Source organism: Enoplosus armatus, chromosome 23, assembly GCF_043641665.1.
Source record: "Enoplosus armatus isolate fEnoArm2 chromosome 23, fEnoArm2.hap1, whole genome shotgun sequence".
Taxonomy (NCBI): domain Eukaryota; kingdom Metazoa; phylum Chordata; class Actinopteri; order Centrarchiformes; family Enoplosidae; genus Enoplosus; species Enoplosus armatus.
In genome coordinates, this window is record NC_092202.1 from 12,958,894 (window position 1) to 12,976,055 (window position 17,162).

At 45.7% G+C, this 17,162-nt stretch overlaps 1 protein-coding gene across 1 annotated transcript; it reads left to right on the top strand.

Annotated features, from left to right (window-relative positions):
- The first annotated feature begins 352 nt into the window (after positions 1-352).
- chrnb1 (cholinergic receptor, nicotinic, beta 1 (muscle)) lies at positions 353-15,726 on the top strand. Its single transcript, XM_070929648.1, has 11 exons — positions 353-413; positions 2,272-2,405; positions 4,028-4,072; positions 4,648-4,757; positions 6,594-6,702; positions 6,819-6,963; positions 7,077-7,262; positions 8,793-9,016; positions 11,750-11,925; positions 15,160-15,307; positions 15,580-15,726. Exons 1-11 carry the CDS (start codon positions 353-355, stop codon positions 15,724-15,726), a joined length of 1,485 nt encoding a protein of 494 aa, XP_070785749.1.
- Positions 15,727-17,162: the final 1,436 nt, after the last annotated feature.

Here is a 17,162-nt window from a genome sequence, read left to right on the forward strand (position 1 = left end):
CTCTGTAAAGGTACTTTTGATTTGTACTTGTCAGTATGAAAATGTGATTAATTAGCTGGCTGAACTGGGGAGACTGACGGAGGGGGTGAACAGTGACACACACACACTCCCCTAAACCCCCCACCCCACCCCCAAGGATGTAATTGGAGCAGACAGCAGTTGGCCAGGCTGGCCTGACTGACAGACAACAACAGTCCAAACTGACCAAACCCAAGACTTACACCGACGAGTTCCAGTGAGCTGCACTGGAAAAGAAAAAGAAGAGGAGAAAAAAAGGCCTTCAAGAACTTGGATTAATCGACCTGTTGTGGTCTGTTTTGCGGAGGAGAGACCTTTTTGGTTGGGGGTTGCCATGAAAAGCCTGGATCTGTTCCTGTTGGCATGTTGCTTATGCAGCCTGAGCACATTGGGAGGTAAGGCACAAGCTGACACCAGTGTACACATGTAATGGAAAACATAATAGGGAATATTTGAACATTTTACCTGATGATGACACTAGATGAACTTTCAGGGGATCCCCAAAGTCATTAGGATTCATCCTCTGATGACCATGAATGTCTGTACAAAATCTAATGGCAATCCATAGAATTGTTGTTGAGATATATCAGTCTGGACCAAAGTGGTGACCTTCCAATCAACAAACCAGACACTGCCATCTCTAGAGCCAGATACTATTATTAGGTACCATAAGAAAAACACACCGCAGATACAAATTTGAATGGAAATGGCACAGGCTGCCAACAGAACAATTCCGATAGGACTGAAGGAATGGTGACATAGGAAAGTTACTGCTGACAGCAGTCGTAAACTGAACTAACATCATCAGAGAAACAATCATTTTCAGTTGAGTGCCATCCATTTCTTCCGAGAAATCAATAGCTTTCTTGTCTTCAGGCCATTGATTTGATAACCGACCACTGGTTTCTGGACAAGAACAGAGCGCTCAAACCACTCGGAGAGAGATGTAGTTCACACTGAGCTTTACTGCTGTTAGTGTCCATTTTGGAATCCTGTTTATCACCAGCTGGAAGCACATTTGAAGAGCCTTTTTCCAAGTATGAGGACTCAAAAATTCTTCAATATGTCCTTTATTAAACTGACATCAGAGGAGCAAAACGGTGACACAAAAGTACTAAAGAAGGAGAGAGGAGCAAATCAGGAATAACCTGATAATTAAGGAATCATTAATGAGTAGTTCCTGAATAACTCAGAATTGAGGACTATATAGTCGACAATGATGAGTTACCAAAGAACAGACTAAAAGATACTATATTAATGACCACTTTCTTCATAAGTCGGCTGTTACTTCATGGAAGTTTTGATTTGAACTATTTAAACTATTAAAGTCCAATCAGACCTTAAACCATGAAGCAATGGCCAAACAATGATGGAGTAACAAAGGACTGCATTGCAACTACTCTGTCATTGTGTACCGTACTGTGAAGTCTTACCAGCAGAACTGACAAAATGATCATTCAAATGTGGCCCTTCGTATTTTATTGCCATCAGCTGTATTCATTGCGAGCATCCCTCACACGCTCAAACGTGGCCTGACCTCAGCTGATCTCACTGGTCTTGATTATACTTTGGTCTGACTTATTTACCGCGTCATCTGACCCGGGCAGAGAGGAGGAAATGCTAAACTCTAGCCTCCTACAGCCACCTCCCGGCCTCGCCCGTCAGCAGCCATGCTTTCCCGGTGCCTGGCTAATGGGGGTGCCTCGCTGGGTGATCATTGTCATTTATTCCTGTCAGGTCAGATCCTGCCGGGGCCACAGCTATGCCAAACGTGATGAATGCGGCGTCACCAGAGCTGCTGATTATAAATGCTTCTAACCTTCCAACACTGAGGAGCAAATGGGTGGAAATGAAACAGGCCTTATGTATGAGAATGCAGTGGAATGTAAGCGGTTTTTCTATATATGTGTTGCAGTACCAGATTTACTTTTTTACATACCGTCTCTGTTATATCCAGCAAGGATACTGTGGCTTTAATCAAAGATTCATTTTTCAATAATAGGGAAGGCTGATATTAAGTTCGACAGCTAAAGAACTTTGCTTGGCCATCGATTGCTTCTCTTACTCCACAAACTTAGCCGCAAATAGTCTGGCTATCTCCTGCTGGGCGACACATCCAGCTGTATCAACTATGGTAGTACCAACAACAGCAGTCACGTGATGACTATTATTGTCAAAATGATTGATCAGCTTGAAGCCTGAAGTCTCATGACTGAACCTGTCATACGAGCCCTCTGCCCATCCGTCACACAGGCGCGTCTGATGTGGAGAAGGCTCTGATGAAGCAGCTCTTTTCCGGCTACAACCTCAAGGTGCGGCCAGCAGCCAGTCCTGAAGAGAGGGTGGTGGTTCGTGTGGGTATGGTCCTCTCCTCCTTCGTTGGACTGGTGAGGCACGAGACCCAAACACTTACATTTATTCACACAGTCAGATGTAGTTTTAGGCTTACTACACCCTTACTCATACGCTATACCTGTACCTGGAAAAACTGGGGTTTGTCTGCCTCGAGAACAGCTCTGCTGCTGATAAATACCTATTTAAAAATCAAATCTGATTTCCGCAGACAGATGTCTCTGTGAAGGTTTCAAGCACGGCGGTTGGTCCCGATGCCGAGGGCCACTGTACTCCTATAGTCGCACATGACAGGGTAACAGGATAAAACCGTAGTAGCTCGTTTTTTAATCCAGAACTGTGAATATATCTGAGAGCCGTCTGGTTCTGTATTCAGTGCTTGATGACTGACTGGGCTACGCAACAATCGGACACGCGCTCAAACAAACACGCGCACATACCAGGCCACTTCATCTGTTCCTTCATTTCCCCCTTTGGCTCTCTTCTCTGTAGCAGCCGTACACACACACCAACACGCGTATTCACACTGTGTCACATTTGCATACACATCCACCGCGAGCGCGTTCCTTTACGCCTCCACTCAAGGTCAGCCTCACGCCGGAGAGGGAGTCACGTGGGCTCTTAAGTTCTGGAGTGGAACGATCTTGAAAAGTGACCCACTTGGATGCTCAGTGCCGGTCTGCTCCAGAACTAGTATCAGTATCAGCATCAGTTAGTGATAGGTCAGACAGTTATTTGTATGAGGCTAAGAGAGAGAGAGACAGAGAGAGAGAGACCCCCACCAACCCCCCCCCCCCCCCCCCCCCCTCCAGCTGTCTCCCTGACATTCCTCCCGGCGTTTTAAATAGCAGGCCCGGCTCAAAGAAGCTCCGCCTTCCTGCTGGACAGACAATCACATGCACACAGGCGCGCGCTCATAGACACACACACTCACACACACACATACTAGTGGACATTCACACACGCAAACACCTTTACCAGAGTGAACTCTGTCCTGGAAGTAGCTGGCGTAGTGTCCACTGCTGTCAAACCGGCCAGCATCTCAAATGACTATCGGCTGTTTTGTATTTCCAGCATGTAGCCGTAACTCCTGATGTCATTTGTGTCATAACTCTCCCGGCAAACATACAGGACAGCGTGGGATGGAGCCCAACCATGTTTACATATGTGCACGAATTGGGCACGACAAAGGACATATGTAAAATTGGTGTCTTGTAATAACGGTGTATTCAGGGGCGTAGCACAAAATTCTGGACCCTGTACATGGGCGTTCTCTATGGGCCCCTCCCCTCATCCACAGCTATTCATTTAGACAAACAGACAGAGGTCCAGGGAAGAGAGTATGATTGGGTTTCTGCAGTGAACACAGCTGAACTGAAAACCGGGAGTGTCCATCGACTGCACTGTCTGACCTAATAAAACAGACAGCCAAATTCGCTCTCTAATAACGTTAAATGATGAAGTTGAAATAGTGAAAATGTACCGTTGAATTAGTGTGAGAAGCCCCCCCCCCGCGCACTCGCAAGGTGAAGTTTATTTGGAGAGCTTCCTGGAAGATGCCGCGTTCTCAGAGTGTTGTGTGTGTGAGAATGTGTGTGTGTGTGTTTGATCATCAAGAGAGGCACCAATAACGCAACTTTTGACATTTTTGTTTCAGAATATGAAAAATGAAGAAATGAGCACAGTTGTTGTCATGAATCTGGTAAGTGTGCCCCCGGAGTCGGTTTAAGAAGGTGCATTTCAAGCCTTCCCAACACACGACGAATGATCTGTCAGCGGTTTGTTTGGGACACGCGAGAGCTTGTTGCTTTACTAAAACAGAAAGTTGCGTGAAAGAGGAACCACTGCACACAGTCTTCATTAACGCAGTGACGTCTTACTTCTTCACTCAGCCGAGCGCCACTGAAAACAAGTGTATAAGACCTCCTCCTTCATGTACAGCTCAGTGCCAATGCACTACACAACAACAACAACCAAGCGAGAGCACTTGGAGTCGTCATAATAATACGGAGTACATGCAAAATGAGAAATTATGCAAATGGTGCTTTGTAATGCAAGGACAAATGCACAGGGGAATCGTCCCAGTGGAATCTAATTGCAGCAGTGGAAAGATGAAAAATAAACGCATGAAAGTACAAATTGGTAACATTTGTAAATGCAAAGTTTCCCTCTTCTGTCATTCTCGGTTTCCCTCTTGTCCCGGCCCTTCTTATGCACTTTGATTGTAACTCCCACATTCCTGCACACAGCAAACACTTTTTACATTTTTCCAAACAGGAATGGACAGATCATCGGTTGTCGTGGAAACCCAAGGAGCATGATGGGATAGAGGTGTTGCGTATCCCCTCTGGGAAGGTTTGGCTGCCCGACATTGTCCTCATCAATAAGTGAGCACGAGCACCGCACTCACATTGACATGAATTAATCAGCGCCGAAGAGTTTTCGGGGGGGAACTGTTTTGGTCACTTCCACGGTGGTTTTCTTTGTGGGCCCTGAGGGGCATTTTGTTTTCACCCTCCCGTACATGTTGATGTGAAAGACACGTGGGATAAGCTACAACAACAACATGCAAAATGTTGTATGAGGAAAAAGGCGCAGACCATAAACCTCCATATCCCTGGTTCGTGTCCAGCCAGAGTCCTTTGTTGCATGTCGATGGAGCCAGAACGCCACGCAGCTGCACCCAGTGGACCTTAGGTTAAAGACCCAGTACAGTACAGTACAGTACAGTACAGTACCTATGTAATGACAAAACAGTGAGTGCCGTCTCTTTTCCTTACCCCCACATACACACATACACACTCCCATTAACACAGCTGTAAATACCCCCACTGCTCCATTCATCAACACTTTATAGGCAATTAAGCAGCGTGGCTCCCTTAAAAAAAAAACACTGAGATGATGGCACCGCTCAGCTACTGCAGCCCGGGAGGCGCTCACGGTCGCACTTCATTTTACAGTACACTAATAAGACGTAGCAAGCCGTACTTTGTGTCAAATTAGACAAAAAAACAGAAATAATATGTTCTTCACCGGACAGTAAATAAACACACTGATTTGACACCATACGCCTCAATTATGCTGTAATTACAAACCCGTATAATGCCCTTGTATTAGACCCAAAATACACTGTGCTTAGACACTATTATACAAGTCATACTGTAAGTAGAAACCAAATATGAGATCCTAATACACTATTAGACGTTTTACACTCACCCACAGCAGCAGGATCTGTGCGCGGCCATGGCCGGATGTAATCCTTGAATGCAGGGGTGTCGTCAGGCGAAACAAGGAGCCACACATATACATATACACACAAATATGTACATACAAACGAATGCAAACGCCCTACTGTGTGTGTGTGTGTGTGTGTGTGTGTGTGTTTTTGTGTGATCAATGCTGGTCATTTCAGCAGCAGCACCTTCACAGGGACAGGGTTTTAGGAGGGGCCCGCTTTAAGGACACAAGCTTGAATTACCAGAGCCATAAAAACCAGACACCAAGCACCCTGACAGGCGGCTAAATCTGCTGTCTAATTGTCTTGATGTCTTTGTTGTGTGTAGTGTTGTGAGCTCAACAACCACAACGGCTCTATACATCCAACATTAGAGCTGCGCTTAGAAGTGTCCTCTGAAATGTGTCGAGTTCCTCCAAATGTTGGCGTGCTCTATATGGAATGGAAACAACAGTGAGACTGCAATAATCAGACGTACGAGACGTAGTTACTCGCTCACTCTTCGGAGGTAACGTTATGCTTCATCGCAAAGGAAGGTTAAGTGAGAGGAAGTGGAGCAGAGGCCTTTGGGAGAGGGGTGGGATTCAAACCTGGGACGCTGCTGTGATATGCGCAGCTGAGTCAGCAGGTTCTAGCAGGCAGGTTGAACCCCATCCAATTATGTCTCTGAAAGCAAAGTCACCGAAGGACAGCGTACGCTTGCAGCCCTCACCTGTATGCCCAACGAGTCCTCCGACCCAAACGACAAGATAGGTGGTTCGTTATTGTCTTCCACGGTGACCTTTCAGCAGGATCTCTCCGTCACAAAATCAGTACTTCATGCACAACAGAAGCGACAAACCTCAGTAGAAGACTGTCAGGATTTCAAAAGCTCTGTAAGAATTCAGCAAATAAAGATGGTTCAAGTGCGATCTTTTCCTGGCAGCAACATACAGGCGTAAGAAAAGAAACGTAAGTTTTGAATTCGTATCTAAATCTGTGTTTGCAGCAATGACGGGGTGTTTGATGTGGCCCTGCATGTCCACGTTCAGGTTTATAATAATGGCAGAGTAACCTGGACCCCCCCTGCACTCTACTGCAGCTCTTGCGGAGTTAAGGTGAACATCAACACGCATACATACACAAACGTAAACTATTCTTATGCATTCCGTCCATTTCCCTCCCTCCCTCCCCTCTGACTCTCGCATCACCCCCGTTTTGTTTCTCTGTCTAGGTGACGTATTTCCCGTTTGACTGGCAGAACTGCACCATGCAGTTCCGCTCCTACACGTACGACTCGACAGAGATCGACATACAGTACGCGCTGGACTCAAAAGGCAACGAGATCAGGGAGATCCAACTGGACGAAGCGTACAGTGGTGAGACTTTGGAGAGGATGGATGGAAGGGTGGAGCAGTAAAGTGACGCTTTTAGAAAAGGAAGGGAAACACATGCTGCTTCTAGATTCTAAATTCTTCAAATGTCTCTCCAGAGGGGGGCGAGTGGCAAATCAGACACAAGCCCAGCAGGAAGAACATGAACGACGATCTGTACGAGGACATGACCTTCTACCTGATCATCGAGAGGAAGCCTCTGTACTACGTCCTGAACATCATCCTCCCCTGCATCCTCATCACCATCATCGCCATCTTCAACTTCTACCTGCCCCCCGATGCAGGTATACCGACAATCCAGAATGACACATACAAACCAGTTTCCACCTTGATGTAGCTCCGGTTAGGATTACACCGCTCTATCGTCGCTCTCTGCAAAACTGCAAATATCATTTCCTAATTGTGTTTGTGCGGTGCATTTGAATTGGGCAATCCCACATTTGTCCAATTACTGGAAAAAAGGGGATTCAATTTCAGATTAGATAGTTGTTTCCCGCGGAGCACTGCTGAATCGATAACCTCGAAAATGAAAATAGCAGAAACCTCGCAACTACTGAGAGTACTCAGACAGTACTTTGTTCCCAGTACTCACAAACATGATTAGTCAAAAGGCAGCCGAAAATGGCCAAGAGGGCCCAGAAGTGCAGCTCCTTAGACCATATGTACTCTCAGATGGTCCGTGGTCAGCTGCAGGCCCCCAGGTTCACCAACCAATTCCACTAGGGGAGGAAGTGGACTTGAGAATTGAGGCCCGCAGAGCCGGAGGAGCGACACAGGTCGTACTAGTCCCACATTCACCTATGGGGGATGTAACAGTGACCACAACACGACATATGACCACAGCATACAAACATAACACTCTCCAAGAAAGAGGGGGTTCTTTGTTTCTCAGTTCTCACTCACACACTTCGTGGCTCTTTTTAGCTGATTTGCAAATTGTTGACACATTATGTTAACTTTTGCTCCACAGTAAGCACTGGAAATGAATGGGTGAATTCAAATGGAAAGGTATTGAGTATTTCTCATCGTGCGGAGAGACAGACATTATTTAGGATCAAATAGAAGACTCTTTGGTGGCTTTGTCAAACATTTCTTCCAGGTGGGGTCACTCTGGGTGAATTTGGACACATGGCCTCAGCATTGCTAACATCCTGGCTACGGCCCTAAAGGTGGTGTGTGTGTGTGTGTGTGTGTGTGTGTGTGTGTGTGTGTGTGTGTGTGTGTTCCTCCTTTTTTTTTTTTTTAAATCTTTCACCCTCTGCATGTGGGACCTCTCAAGGTCCGTGCTTCTGCACAATCTGCAGACACGCAGTATGATCCCGCCCCCCCCCCCCCCCCCACCCCAACACAGTGTGACAAGTCAAGGACTTTAAAGTGGTAATCCACGAAAGATTCCCAGAGATTACCTGTCGAACCTTGGTGATGCAGTGCGTTGAAGTGAAACGCCTCTGCTTTGACAGTTACTCACTGTGGGAGTGCGCACTGCCCTAATGTGATGATCAGTTTCTCATCACACGCCCACTCGAACCAATCTGAGGTAAACACGGTTCGTAAGTGACCACTGAATGCACCTGAGAGGCCGTGCTCTATTGGCAAATCAGCTTCACTTAGAATGGGAGATGAATTTTCTATTAGAGGCATTACTGGTGTATTACATGGACCAGCTGCTGCTAAAATAGTAGATCTCACACGGCTGAAGGAGGAGCGCACCTTGTCCCGGTGACAGTAGATGAGTTTAAAGTGGATATTACACACCGACTTCCGTCAGGGTGAACATTGCTCAACACGGTGTATTCCGTTTTCTTCCCTACCAGGTGAGAAGATGGGCCTGTCCATCAACGTGTTGCTCACCCTCACGGTGTTCCTGCTGCTGCTGGCTGATAAGATCCCAGAGACGTCCCTGGGCGTCCCCATCATCGTCAACTACATCATGTTCACCATGATCCTGGTCACGTTTTCCGTCATCCTGGGCGTTGTCGTCCTCAACCTGCACCACCGCTCGCCCAACACCCACCTGATGCCCATGTGGGTCCGCAAGGTGAGGTCCCTGCCTCCATATCACGTATCCTGGTTACAGCTGTACATTATAAATCAAACTTGAGGAAGAATGAATGACATTGTTTGTCACGATTCTACTTGATGTTGAATTGATATTTTTGTGCTCCTGGGCTCTCTGGCGCTGCAAAAAAAATCTTTTTTTCCCGTAGATAGGTCATTCCCGTGTGCATTTGCCATTTTTCAGAGCAGTCCAGTAGAGTGAGAAAGCTTACTTTCTCTTGCTGGAGGCTTTTGCAGGATACCGGCTGACAAAGATGAAGGCAATGTCTTCAATGTGTAGGCTTTCATTTTCCCAGCAGTCCGCATCCAAGAGGGGCATGGTGAGTGATGTCAAAGCGATGTCATCAGGAGGCCAGCTATTCTCAGCGTGCCCCCTGAGAGGGATGGAGGGGACGGATGGGGGAAAATTGGGAGGCAGCACAACAAATATTTATTCCTGCATGTGACCTGCTCAGATGTTTGGATATAAAAAAAAAACAAAAAAAAAACATGCACGGCTCAAAATCTGCAAATAGATATCAAAATTAAATCACGTGGCAAATGAATTAGACAGTAAGATATGTTTCTGAGATTCGGGCACACCCCTCCTTTCCATCGAGATACCATAAACTCTTTGTAGTATATGCTGGATATACAATGTCAAATGTTTACCTGACTTTATATTTATTCAACAACAAGACTGGTCAAGAACTAATTAAGACTGATTAAACATAATGAATACAATCAAGACTAATCAACTAATTATACGATGGAGTCAATGAAGGCCTTGAATTAATGAATTGTCACGTTCATTTTGGTGATAACTTGATGATGGGGGCAATGGTAGGTTAGTTTCAGGCAGACTATTGGAATGAGTCGACACACTCCTCAACACCCTGAACTTCATGTTATACCATTAACCCCCATCAGCGGCTGTTGCCCTCCTCTGTACATTACGTGAAGCTAATTACAGGCCTGAGCAGCAGCTCTATATGCTTTGCTCTTAAGTTCCGTTACGCTCTCAGGGAACATTCGCCTCCGAAAGGCTCATTCACAGGTGATTTGCGTGGTTTAATGGAACTAAGCTGCTTGGTACTGGATTGATGGGAGAAAAGAACATTAGAGGTTCTGCTTCTTTTCACTCCTACCTTTCAGCCAATCAGAGGCATGGCATGTGGAGAGGAAAGATGTGTGCCCAGAACATTAACTAGTGGGACGTTTGCAGATGGTTTATTTATCTGGTTTAAAGCTGCACTTAATCGATGTTTACATACTAACAATGGAATGTGAAAGGGGTCATTCACAGAGAATTATGACCCAAACTGGCAGTTCCCCTCATGTACGTGTGAAACACAGTATTTAAAAAAACAAAGAAAGAAAGAGATAGCATGCACACTTTAATATACTATAGTATATATACTTTAGTATACTGTTTGCGGTACAGCAGTTTATGGAATGTCTGTAACCCAAATTATAAAATCCACATGATCTTTTTTAAGTAAATATAAATCATCACTGACCAAAGGGCACCTATCCATACCCACTAATACAATCATTATTCTGACTTTTCTTCTCTTAGCGTTCTTTTGTTACAGTTATTAGGCTTTAATGGTACCACTTCCAAGCAGTGCGTTCAGCCCTGCCGTCTTTCAAACCCGTCTTCACATCTAAGCCAATCAGCAGACATTTTACATAAGCTGGGAAAGAGTCAGATACATTTGGAGTCTCATTTTTTTGTCAAAAGTCTGGTGCGTGTCGAGGAAAAATGGTGCCGTGATATACAGAGGGAACAGCAGGAAGCCAGAGAGGTTGATATCCCCTCGTGCTGACGGGCGATTCTGAACGAAGCCACCCTTTTTTCTTTGAAAGCACAACACAAGTCAAAGCTGCTTCACCTCACGTTATATTCTCCACTGTAGCTCCGGTACTGCGTGGTCCTTGCCAGTGGGCTGTCATTGACATCCATCTGTCAATACAGGGAAGCCAAGAGTCATTTCAAAAGAATCATATCGAAGCACTCCAAAGTGCAGATAAAAGAGCCATTTACAGAGGCAAACAGCATTTATGATATTGATCAAGACTAACATTTGGCCCAGTGGTTTGCTGTTTTATCTTCAAGTCAAATTCCTCTGGTATTCTTTTTGAAAGGCAGCTCCAAGCGTGACGAGCCAAGGAGTACCAACTGATGGTTACATAAAAAGAAGATTTACACGATTTATCTCAGGTTTTTATCAAAATGTGTTTCTGTTTTAATTACGCACATTTGGGGGCTGCCCAGTACAACTAAAGTCCTTTACTTAAGAGCTCCACTGGAGAAACCAGAGTTTATGTTCTTTGCTCAAGGACACCTTGAGGGTAGACGTTGAGGAATTGGAAAGCATTACCCATTTGGTTTCCCCGCCCACATTATTCAGCCCGCAACTGTTCTCAAAGGTTATCTCACCACTAAATTCAACATTTTGACTCATTTCTCAGCCTTAATAGGCAAATACAGAGCAAATTCATTTCAACTGTCCCATAAATCGTGACACGGGATCCAAACAAATGGATTTTTGTCGCCAGGAAAGACGATACCCCTCATGAATGGGTATTTTTACATGTGTGATTTCCAGTTTTAAACTCTCAATTCTGTATTCACATCAAATTCAGAAGTGTGAGCCCAAAGAAGCTGAAACAGACTTTATGTGTGAGTTCTGGAGGTCACTCATGCTTTTCATCTCTCCCTTTCTGCTAGATCTTCATCCACATGCTGCCTCCTTACCTGGGCATGCTGCGGCCAAAAGTAGAGACCCCCCTGTCCCTGGAGACCCTGCCCCGTCAAGAGAAAAAGATGGTCGCCATCAGCAAAGTGGCCGATGAATACTTCATCCGCAAGCCTGACTCCTCCATCTTGTTCCCCAAGCCCAACAGGTGAGACCGACTTTTGGGTCCAGGGTCATATTATAGGCTCATGTATTAGTGCTTGGGTCTGCATGTTGGTCAGCATGTACGTGAAGTCATTGCCAGTTCATTTTCAATTTCCAAGGGGCGTTATCAACGGATGCAGACCAAAGAATGCCTCTGGACACAGTTGGATAGATCCATTCCCACCCTTTTTCTTTCTTTTTTTTGGGGGGGGGGTGGGGGGGGTGAAAGAGGACTTTCAAGCATAAAATTGTTTTATATCCACTTGTAATACATAATCCATATCTGACTCTCTCTAACATCGTATGTTATGTTGTGTCGTAGAAGTGATTAAAAACACGTCGAGAGTAAACTTGCTTTAACGTGTTAGGTAGCACTACGAAATGAAAATTCAATAGTTTCTTTATCATTTCCTGTGTTTAGTATTCATAGAGTTTCAGGCCTGTGTAGCAGGTTATCTTTGCAGTCAGCCGGCCAACATTTCCCGTTTTCCCCACAGCTGGCATTTGTCCTATAGAATCACACTCTCATTCTGCATTAATAAACTTTACCAGGCCTAGCAGTTACCTCAAATATGAAAAGACTTTTTAATGCGCAACCACACACACACCTTATCTTTCCATGCCCGTATCTCAGCTGTTGTCTCGATAAAGAAATCAAGGTTGCTTTGCTTCAGGCTGCACTAAAGGCTCTGCGCAATCGCACTCAGACATCGTCTTAAGTCACTGTCACGCATTGCATGTCCTCTTTTGCAAATATCACAGTGTGTACAGTGAAAGCTGCACTTACACCCAAATTTTGGGCTGTCAGTGATAAAGTAAATGCTTAGTTTTGGAGCTGTTGCAACTGATCAGGGAACAAGTTGTTTAACAGGTAAAACTGGATGACCTTTGGTTTAGACTGTGAGAGGTGTTTGCACCAGGACGTTGGATTTAGACAGAAACTGGCAATATTTAAATTTGCGGGCGCATTGTGCTAAAACAGTACAAAACAAAGCCACCTAATTAAGGTGGAAAAGCCTCTAAAAAGGCATTTTGACCTTATAACCCCAACACCTCCAGTGAAGAAGGTCCTGGGTTCGAAGCCCGGCTGGGGCAGGGCCTTTCTGTGTGGAGTTTGCATGTGTTTGTGTTGGTTTTCCTCCTCCAAAAACCTGTATGTTAGCTTAATTCTCCCATCAGGCCACTTGACCAAGGTACTGGCTTAGAACTGGAGTTGGTCCCCGAAGCGCTGCACAGTGGCTGCCCACTGCTCTAACACTTAGGATGGGTTAAATGCAGAGAATGAATTTCCCCCAGGTGGATCAATAAAGGATAACTTCATGTTGGCGCACAAATTGGCGATCAGTGTAGCCCTGGTAGCTATACTTACGCGGGAAATGGGTGACCTTGATCGGGTGAATATGGCAGAACAAGGAACGTCCTGGGAATGAGCTGCTATTTGACATCCTTAACCAGCCAGCTTGCTTGCTGCTCTAGTAATTCACACCAGAAATCTTCCTCACAGTCTGTAGCTATCCCCCTCTATCCTTCGCCTCCTGCGAGAACTGAAATATGTCTAGGGGGGAAAGACTGGAGGCGGCAGAGAATCGTTGCTAAAATAATAATGACCCGACTCTGACACATTAGAGCGGGATGCTGCGTGTCTAGGTGAAAGAAGGGGTGACGGAAGAGGAGGGGGGGGGGGCTCTATTAGAGCAATTTGATGAGACAGCAGTATCTCTCTTGAGGCCACACATACACACACGTTCACGCACCACCTTCTTAATTGGGTTTAGTGCATGTCTTGGCACCAGATGCAGACAGTTTTAGTTGAATTAGTCTCCTGAATAGTCATTTACTTCTCACTGATGAAGTGCTACTTTGAGCCACGTGGGGGGGGGGGGTTAAGAGGCCAAATTGTGTCTCTGTCGCTCTCTCTACCTCCCTCTCTTATCTCTCTCTCTCTCTCTGCATCTGAAGAGGCTCCACCTCTCCTAGGTCACAGCCTCTCCACCTGCCACACTCACAGGAGCAGCAGCGATGGCAGCGCTGCATTGTAAACTCCCAAGTTGCTGCGCTGAATACCAAGCAGCTCTGCACTCTGCCCTGGCTGTCAAGTCACACGCTCCATTGTAATGTTTTCCACTTAAAGACACAGCGCCATACTGCCCTCTGGTGGTGAGCTGCCTCACCTGCAACACATATTTATCTGGCATTTTTTATTTTTTTTTTCCCTCAGGATCTAAAAATGTAAGCGAATGAGGTGTTTAATATTTGAGGTGTTTCATAACAAAACAGATGTTTTGTGGAAGGCACTCTGCAGCTGTTCTGCAAGGAGAATAATGCTAATTTGTCAGAGTGTCATCTTCATTTGGACAAGGTCATTGCAGTGACCAAGAGTAGATGAGTTTTAGGGACTTTGTTAAAGGGGAAAACTGTTAAATGCATTGTCTGGTAAGGATGGATTGTAGTTACCTGTCATATGCACACTTCACTCGTAAGACCTCAACTTCTTGAGTACGAAGGATAGCAGGAAAAACCCTCTTTGCAACAGGCTCAACCAAGTTTCCTCAAACACTTTGACAGTGGACAGAATTGAATTTGAGAAAACGGCTCAAAGCTCAGTTCTATTACACAATCTGATAAAGAATGAAAACCAATACGACCTGCTGCCGCGCGAAAGGTTGCGAGTGACAGCAGAGTTAGGCGAGTTATGAGGACACCCACAGCAGCCTTCTCCCAGCTTCCCATAGCAGCTGACGGGTTGGTAACTGCGGGCAACAAGGAAACACACAAAACATGCACAAACACACACACACACATACACACACACACACACACACACACACACGGTCACACGGGGAGGTTTTTCTCAGCCGGAGCAGCCCAGTCAGCAGATGCAGAGCGGTGACTCCCCCGCACTGGCAGGGCAAGCAAGCCCGGGGAGCTCCTCCGACCTTCTCTTTATTCCTCTCTGAATGACAGAAGAGTGCAATGGAGACGTGCAGCCCGCCTCATAAACGCTTTACCATTTTACAGCTTTTAATTAGTCCGGCCTGACATCTGCTCGCACGTTGCTACATTCCGCAAGCTGGTGTGCATTTGTCCAGTTTGGACGGTGACACTGTGTGTGTGTGTGTGTGTGTGTGTGTGTGTGTGTGCGCGCTGAGATGTGTTTGTAATATCAAATGTTGTGCGATATTTCCCTGTGACATTAATGCCTGTGTGTGTGTGTGTGTGTGTGTGTGTTGCCGTGTAGGTTTCACCCAGAGGGCATGTGTACAGATCTGAGAAAGTTCATTGACGGCCCCAGTAGTTACCTCACACTACCTGACGAGCTCAAGTCCGCCATAGAGGCCATCACATACATCGCTGAGGCTCTGCAGGCGGAGAAGGACTACGAAGCTGTGAGTTTACTTGTTGGAGCTAGCTGTAATGTTCTTCCACCTTTTTCTTCCTCCCTCCTGTATTCCTTTTTTTTTTCTAAGACCATTCTTGTCGCTCTTGTCGGTTCTTTTATTTGATTTGTGAACTCTGCTCTGCTTTCTTTTTATCCCTTCTGTCTGTCTTTTCCTGTCCTACCACCGCTACTCCTTCCTGATGTCCCCTCTTTCACTTCCCATCTTCTCCTCCTCCTCAATTTGCCCTCCCTGTTATTCACCCATCCATGCTCGTCCAGCTGAAGGAGGACTGGCAGTACGTGGCCATGGTGGTGGATCGCATGTTCCTCTGGATCTTCGTCGTCTTCACCACTGTGGGCACCTTGGCCATCTTCGCTGATGCCAGCTTCAACCACACACCCACCGACCCCTTCAAATCCCCCTGAAGCAGTGGGACATTTTGCTCTTCATGTGCTATACCCATCCTGATTTGCAAATGGAGAGGAAGAAATCACTGTATTGAACGGCTGAATGATTCTCTGGGTGTAGTTCACCGTCGGCCATTGTGCCAACAATTCTCGAGAATTGCTCTTATATGTACTCCAGACAAGAAACCTGCCCGCCTCACATGTTTCCCACTGTCATCTTGTGTCTTGGAAAGGGCTAGCAATTTGCTTTACTTTCTCTGACTGCCAAACCCCAAATGACCTTGACATGTTGCTCTTATTCATTTGCCTTTGGTGTAGACAGTATCAAAAGTTGAAATACATCTTGACTATATTCCATTATCGTGTCAAACTAATAATTTCTAATTCAACACTGTCATTCTTGCCCATATGGAAGGCAGAGACCTGGATTTAAACTCCAAACAGCATAAGTCCTGTACAACCAGTCCTTGACCCTTGGGTGCACCGCTGCTTCCAGACCAAAGTTGACAAATTTTGACGAACCAGGTCCATTTTTGGACATTAAGCTTCAACAGAAGGGCATCCTACCCTTAAAGGATGGCGTGTTTGCTCTGTGCTGTCAATAAGTCCTGCGAGGTTTTGTCTGCATTCAACCTAAATTTGCAAGTAAAGGCAAATGAATGGACGCCTTGAGGTTTCTCGGCCGAAGAACGTCTCTGCCTCAGTTTTGTTGCCTTAATCACACAAAAATGGACAGATCTCTGGACTCTGGACAGATCATTTCAACTAGCTAAAACCGCATTACGCGTGCAAGGGCGTTGGCAATTGCATGAAATATACAAACTAAGCCAACGTTAGACGTGTGTATGAATACATCCATCTAAGTTACTGGTGTGTTGTTTAGTATATTAGCCACAGTAGGACTCTGGAGTGTGGCTCCAACGTTGGATCTTCATATGTGGTGTTCACACATAAACACCAACACAAAGCAGATGCTATAATGAGCAAACTGTATGCCTTTCATTTCCCTGTGTCAGAATGTGCTGGAGTGCGGCACATGCCTCGTGTATATTTCTGCATCCATGGTAATCCTCTTTGTATTTTCGGCACTGGTTTTTTGCTCGGAGGATATTCTTATGTCGGAGTGCGGAGCAGCATGCCAACTCGGCTCACCAGCTGCACCAATAGGCTGTGGAATTCCCATTATACAGGAGACGCGTGTCTCTTAATGTCTCGCTCTCTCTCTCTCTTCTCTCACGTGACACAAACACACGCCTGCCCTGTTAATCTTGTACTTTCATTTTGTTGCAGTTTTTTTTTTTTTTTTTTTTTTTTTTTGAAATAAAGATCTGTGGGGAGGATATCAAAGGCTCCATCTGTTGTCAGAATGCTGCCGTGAGAGTTGCCCCCCTCGCTCCATCACCTGCCCGCTCTGCTATAAATAATCCTTAATAATCCTACACACACACACTGAC